Source organism: Lactuca virosa, chromosome 9 (genome assembly GCF_052849685.1).
Source record: "Lactuca virosa cultivar CGN04683 chromosome 9, Lactuca_virosa_CGN04683_v6, whole genome shotgun sequence".
NCBI lineage: Eukaryota > Viridiplantae > Streptophyta > Magnoliopsida > Asterales > Asteraceae > Lactuca > Lactuca virosa.
In genome coordinates, this window is record NC_136434.1 from 6,485,062 (window position 1) to 6,492,351 (window position 7,290).

Genomic DNA, 7,290 nt, shown 5'->3' on the forward strand with positions numbered 1-7,290 from the left:
ATCGTGTGGATGGGAAATTGTTCACATGAACGTGGTGAAAGAAAAGAGGGATGGCAGCAGGATGAACCGTCTCCGTTTGGGAAAGTGGGTGCTAGGAAGTTGAGACGGAGACATTGGGGGAGGAGCAATGTCATATGCAGTTGTTGGAGGAGTTAAAGAGAAGCGGAGGAACATGGGAGGTGAGGGGAGTTATCGATCGGAAGCAAAGAAGGAGAACCGCTCAAAAACGGTAAATAGGTAATTTAAATGGTTGCGATTAAAAGTTTGCAGGATCAAACAATTGTAAATGGAAGAACAGTTATTCACTCACCGATGTTAGTAATAATAATAATTTTTAAACACAAAACCCCATACCTTACCTTTTAAACAATGATGTTTTATAAAAGAATAAAAGAAATAGTCCATTCTATTTATGACATTAACCATTTGAAAAACACCTCTTTACATGCACATTAAGACAACTAAGTAAGACACTTTATTTAGATCATCACAATCTTACTACATTTAAGCTACTGTAATGCAATCATTGGCTATAAAAATTGAGCTACACTATCACTTGTTCATCTTCATTAAAGCTCGTACGTCATTCCGACCTTCAACATCCGTTTCTGAGGAATTTCAAACACATTGTAACTTTGCCGCAAATTCTTCTTCATGAAATTGTAAGCATAATCTATTAAGATTCTCTTCCCAATGGAAGACCCTTTCCTCGAAACAATCTCGTGCTCGCCCACTAAATGCACGATTCCAGCTCGCGATGCTTTCTCTAGTGTCGCAATGTCCTCTTCTACAGTACGACCTTGTTCTTCAAGTACTCCATAATCAGATTCAATAGAATCCTTTAAGCGTTCGATCAAAATCTTCTCAAATGACTCATTCTCATTGCGCACATCCGTGTACCCATACCTCACTACACACCTAAACACATACAACTCGTTTGGCTTCACTCTACGAAACAAGAACCTTTCTTCTGTAGGAACCTTACTTATTGGCAACGACTTGATTGAAACAAACACAATAACCGAATGTAAAGCAGGTACATTGTCAACATAGTGTTTAAAGATTGGGGGAATGCCATGGGCGAGCTCAGAGTAGAAGATTGCGAGTCCTCGCATACGACTAATGTTTATGTCCATAATCATGTCTTTTATGACTTCCTGTGAGACTTTGTGATTAATCTCGTAGTTGTATTTCGCACGGTAAACGTAGTTCCATGTGCACATTATGAACACTAGCGCGATTGCAAACAAGAATGGCAAGTATCCACCTTGGCTGAACTTGTAGAGAACCGAGCTTAAGTAGATATATTCCGTGGTGCTAATCACAAGAACATATAAGATCACTAGAAGTATGTTCGTTTTCCATATGACGAGCATGATCACAACCATGAATGATGATGTAAGCGTCTCGGCAAATATCACCGCGATTCCTGAAAGTTATGATTGTGAAAGCTTTATATGTAACTTATAAACCATGCATTATATCTAACTGGAACGTATAGTATGGAATACTTGCCATAAGCATGTCCGATCTTTTCTGTAGTTTTGAATGTAACGGTAACAAGAACACAACCGATCATAAGAAGATAGTTCATTTCCGGTATGAAAACTTGTCCTTCATACTTTGTCGAAGTATGAACAATTTGAACTCGAGGAAAGCACCCTAGCGAAAGCGACTGTTTAATGATGGAAAATGTCCCCGATATCATCGCCTGACTTGCTATAATTGCCGCCATAACAGCTGCTACAAACACCGGCCAGTACAACCCATCGGGAACCGAGTTATAGAACGTGTCCACCACTTCATCTTTGTGTTTTCTTAGCCACGACGCCTGACCACTATATGCTGTGATCAAGGCCGGATAAACCACACAACCCATGCTTATTTGTATCGATTTGACTGTAAAGTGTCCAACATCAGCAAACATCGCCTCGGTTCCTAATACAAACGAAACAGATAATTGTGAGAAACTTGTACAAATTAATTTGAAACCAGTTAATTTGATCGAGAATTGAAGTACCTGTAATGGAGAGGACGATGCCACCAAGTGAAATCCAGGCGTCCTTTTTGTTTCGTTTGAAGTAATCAATGATGTATTTAGGGTTTATGGATTTAGCGACAGAAGGGTCGAACTTGAAAAAATTGTAGACACCGACTCCAACAATGAGGGAGAACCATACACAAATAATGGGGGCGAAGGTGTATCCAACTTTGTCAGTTCCAAACCTTTGAACCATGAATAACGTCATCAAGATTACCACAGATATCACAACGATCCTTCCTTCATCAATATATTTCACAAAAGTTAGAAGAATTATGTTTTATTAAGAATAAATCTTTAAATTAACATATGCACTTAGTTAATTTGTTAGCTATGAAATTTTTGTTTTTAATCTGCTTACCTTTAATATTAAAAGAAATCGAATTTGGTTAACATTTTATGTAATTAGCCAGAAAGAATGAAAAGTTGAAGTTACCTTCTGTTATGGTACTTGTTGCTTTCTTAAGCCCTGACACGGCCGATAAAACTGTATAGCAAAATTACAAATATATGTTAAAAACGATTAAAATCGCCCGATTTCCATCTGTGCATGATATTAAAGTGTAGACAATTTAAAAAACAGAACAAGATGCATACATCATGTAAAATTGGTCACCTGAGATGGACGGAGTGAGGATGCCGTCGCCAATAACCATAGAGGTTCCAAGCATGGCGGCAAATAGAAGCAAAAACTTGGCAAAGTTTCTACTCTCGAGACTTTTCTTTATCTTTGACGCTATTTTGTTTGTTTTGTTGGGCAATTCAAGTCGGAAATTTGACACCTCCTGATCCTCCACTTGCTCACTTGGGATCAAACCCACCTTTGCATATCGACACAGTTTCGAATACAATGCAAAAGTACCCCCTATATATTACAAAACTAATTACAACACTTCACATATTTAATAATTACTCCAACAATTTTCTTCAAAACACGTACATGGGGAAAGAATGCATACCATCGCCATTATCATTGGCACGTAACACGATCATAACGTACTTAATAACAGGAATTAACGTGATGGTGTAAAAGATGATTGACAAAACACCCAAAATGTCATCTTCATGCTTGATCCCGTTGATGAAAGTGCTTGCATACACGTACAACGGTGATGTCCCGATGTCACCATAAACCACCCCAATGCTCTGAAACGCTAGTTTGACTATTGCTCTCCAATTACCCTTAAGCCAGTTTCATTCCAAACATTTTAGTCATTGAATCCAAACCGTCACAATAAGTATACAAAAATCGAAGATACTGACCTCGGTGTTGTGATGGTCATGGTGGTTGGCAAATCTAGAGGACTCAATATCTAAGGAATCATGTCGTTTCAAGCTAGGGAGTGGGCTTTGGGGGATGTCATTGTTGTGATCTTCTTCTTTGATGTCAAAGTTTCTTTTGCTACCACCGGAGGTAGACATGGTGGTACTACTGTTCCGGCTAGATCACAAAATGAAGGAAAAGAAACACTAGAGACGGGTTTTGTTTATATATATACGTATACAAGTACCGTTGTAAAAAAAAAAAGCATAGAGAAGTAACACATGGGTGATGATGAGATTGGTAGGGGGTCAATGATCCATATGTTTAGGAATTAGGACTGTACTTCAATTCCCATATATTTGGCATTGTATTCGAATAAACGCACAACATTAATTATGAACCGACTAGCTTGTTAGCCGTGACAAGCAACAAATACGATTTTTTTTTGTCTAAATCTTTCATTGGTACGCTTCATGCTTTTAATAAGTATCTCGTTAATTATTAATATTATGATCCGAACATACAAAACAAAATATTTACTTTCTGAAATTAATTAGATGACCATTGTCTGGTTCCGGTTCCGTTTCGCCAATTCCATTACTCATCCACCAACGTCATGTAAAGTCGACCATGTCCATTACTCATCCTAAGAAAAATTATTCAATCTGCTATATTAATTCCATTACTCATCCACATCAACACCATTGATAAAAAATTAATCAAACACACTATTAGAATTAAGCAATAAAGTGAACATGATGATTGGTAAGAAATTGATTACATAATCAAACAACATCAAAACCTCATCATTCATGCCATTAGTTTTTTAATAACTAATATGAATGAACTCTCATCAAAATTCATTAATTTCAAAGAAAACTCAAGAATATATCTTTAAGCTTTTATCAGTTAAACTCTCTTGTCTTCACCCACCCCTTCTCTTCAATTTCCTACATAAGTTTTCATAAAAGTAAACGTTTAACCCATTACCCATGTAATCAATTACACACACATACACATATATATATATATATATATATATATATATATATATATATATATATATATATATATATATATTCATGACGAATTATAGAATAAAATTACTATGATCTATGGTTTTTAACTTAAAAGCCAAAGGAAAAATATAATAATCTAAAAAACCCAAATTAAAGGGCAAAAGCTTTACGCGCATTCATCCAAGAAAGATTAATGCTTATGATCTTTCGAAAAAGAATTATAAACCATATTAAAAAATCATGCCAAATATAACCACTGATTTCTAATTTGAGAAAAGAAAAATCAAAAATAAATTAGAAATCAAAAGGAAACAACTTGAGAAGATACTTACGGGTTAAATCACAGTCTTCATTTTTAGGTGCACAATCAAATAACCTTGTATGTTTCAACCTTTTTTTTACTACAAAACTATAAAATCGACATTTACTACAAATGATCTCTATTTTGAAATTGATGGAAGTTTAGACATTTAGAATAAAGAAAATCAAACCTGATGCAGGAATGAGATTCCTTTCACCTCTTTTATCTTGAAATAAACACGGACTGTTGGCCGATTGACATAACATGATCTTGTATGTTAGTCTTGGCCAAAATTTCCTAGTCACTACAACAAATGTTTTAGACTCGTATCCTCTTTTTTATGGTCTTGAGCAACAATTATATATGACCTCATTTTAATCCATTATTTTTATGACAAAAATACCCCTATATGCTAAAAACAGTTATCTAACAGTAACCAGGTACATGATTTTCATAAACATGACCTTTTCTATGTCCATGAATCTCAGGAGCACAATACCTTCATAAATGAAAAAAGAAATATGGCCAAATAAAGAAAACCAATTTTAAAAACCATAAAATGACAAACTATGACAAAAAGGATGCTAACTCAGATTGAAAGTTGAAAGTAGAATGGTAATTACCACCTTGCATATTATGTTATAGGGTTAAAACTGGCATTGTTTTGCAAGAACCGTTAAAAATGCTCTCAGCATCATGCAAAATGGGTTACATTTTTCAAAGTACAATGCTAAAGTAAGATAAAAATTTAAAGTAAAATGCTATACTAAAGTAAATTTTACAAAGAATGCAACAACATCAGGGCTGGACACTCATCAGAATACCGTTTGACTCTTGAAATTAATTTAATGAGAGTTTCAGAAATATTTTCACACCTAACTTGATGGAATTTCAAATCCAAATGCTTAGCAACATACATACCTTCAAAGCTTTTCTCAAAGTAGCAGTCTTCTTGAAGAGTTGACCAAAGTGTGACCGGCAATACATAACTCCTTCAAAGCCAAGATACCCAGATGAACCACCTGAAAAAATAGCCATTAAAGGCCTATATAAGCATCCATAATAGCAAAGTACAATATGTTGAACTTAGACTTCACTAAAATGAAAAAACCCCTTACGAAAAAGAAAAAATAGACTTATATGAAACTTAGACTAAGCGGAGTGGCACTCGCCAAGCCACTCGTTTCGCTCGCCAAAAATGTAGAACACCACCCCTAACTCTCGCTGGGGGCTCGCCAAATAAAACTCGCCAAGGACAAAGCGAGAAGAAAGAGAGAGCACTTAGAGGTTTTGATTGGCTGAAATGAATTGTTTAGGATTGCATATTTAAACTTCAACGTATTTAATTCTTGCGTATTTAATTCTTGACCCCATCCAAATTAATTTATGCATTAATATCTCAACAACAATTTATCCATCCAAATTAATATCTCAACAACTTATGATTTAATTACAAAAAAATAACGTTTTTAATAATATATATATATATATATATATATATATATATATATATATATATATATATAACTGCCATTCAACTAATATTTTATATAATATTAAATAAAAAATGTTTGTTTATTAAAATATAGTAATTAAATTAAATTAGAAAAAAGAAAATAAAAAAAATGGAGTGTTAGGAGTGTTACCACTTCTTACCAAATGTTAAGAGGGTGTTTGAGATTCCTTTTCAAAGTGACTTTTTGGGCTGACTTTTTCAAAAAGCTAAAAATTTGAAAAAGTATTTGGTAAATCTAAAAGTCCTTTTAAAATGACTTTTTGGCAAAAAGAAAAAAAAAAGATTTTAAAAGCTAGGATTTGTGACTTTTGGTGACTTTTGGCTTTTTGGTCTTTCATCCCTCAAAAGTTAATCCAAACACATTTTAAAACCATCTTTTGGAAAAAGCTACAAGTTAAAAAGCCCTTTTGTTTAAAAGGACTTTTTAGCCTAAAAAGCAATCCCAAACACCCCCTAAGAGCATAAGGTGTGAACAACTAGTCATAATACCATTTTGGTGCCACCTCACATGCCACATCACCAATGGTGTTATAACACCAAGTGTGGAAATGGTCACCATGTTGCATCTTGTTATAACACCAACTTTTTTCCATTTTATAATTTATTTTTTGATTTTTTTTAATTTAGACAAATATTTTTTAAATATAACATAATAAATAAAACATAATGTTTAAAAATTATAAATAACATACAACAAAAACAATTTTTAAAGATTAAAATTAACATAGAAATTAACCTACACATAACATCCAAATTCAAAAAAAAAAAAATACAACGCTATTCGTTATCGTTATTGTTACCATAGAAGATATAATCCGTCAAGTCCTCTCGAAGTTGTATGTGTTTATTTGCGTCCCGAATGTCAACAACTCGATGCAAATACTCTGCTGTTCCTGGTTGAAACTGAACGTGTCTGGCCGCAACACATTTCTGCAACGTTGTAAACCCTCGTCTACCTCTAGCATCATATCTTAATTGAAAAAATTCATACCTAAACATAAATTAACTACAGTTTAAAAATATATTGCATATGTTGTAAAATTAAAGAAACATGTACTAGATTTTTATTTATTTTGTATAAAAGTATAGTAAAGAAGCGATACCGGCTTTCCAAGGCATTGACGATCCGTAGGAACACATTCCTACTCA

At 34.0% G+C, this 7,290-nt stretch overlaps 1 protein-coding gene and 1 long non-coding RNA gene across 4 annotated transcripts; both read right to left on the reverse strand.

The window, feature by feature from the left end:
- Positions 1-420: 420 nt before the first annotated feature.
- On the reverse strand, positions 421-3,487 carry LOC145139833 (potassium transporter 5-like; the record flags this gene model as incomplete). Its single annotated transcript, XM_079073524.1, has 7 exons — positions 421-1,429; positions 1,516-1,938; positions 2,021-2,281; positions 2,478-2,528; positions 2,658-2,906; positions 3,001-3,223; positions 3,305-3,487. Coding segments are annotated over 7 exons (2,250 nt in total), but the record flags the coding sequence as incomplete, so codon positions are not given.
- A 522-nt stretch (positions 3,488-4,009) lies between these two features.
- LOC145139834 (uncharacterized) lies at positions 4,010-5,931 on the reverse strand. 3 transcript variants are annotated; one of them, XR_013722009.1, is made up of 4 exons: positions 5,744-5,931; positions 5,547-5,647; positions 4,657-4,929; positions 4,010-4,255 (listed from the first exon to the last, which is right to left on the reverse strand). It is a non-coding gene; the product is annotated as an uncharacterized LOC145139834 (long non-coding RNA). The 3 variants fall into 3 exon arrangements; XR_013722008.1 differs by having other exon boundaries at positions 4,657-4,733; positions 4,816-5,647; XR_013722007.1 differs by having other exon boundaries at positions 4,657-5,647.
- Positions 5,932-7,290: the final 1,359 nt, after the last annotated feature.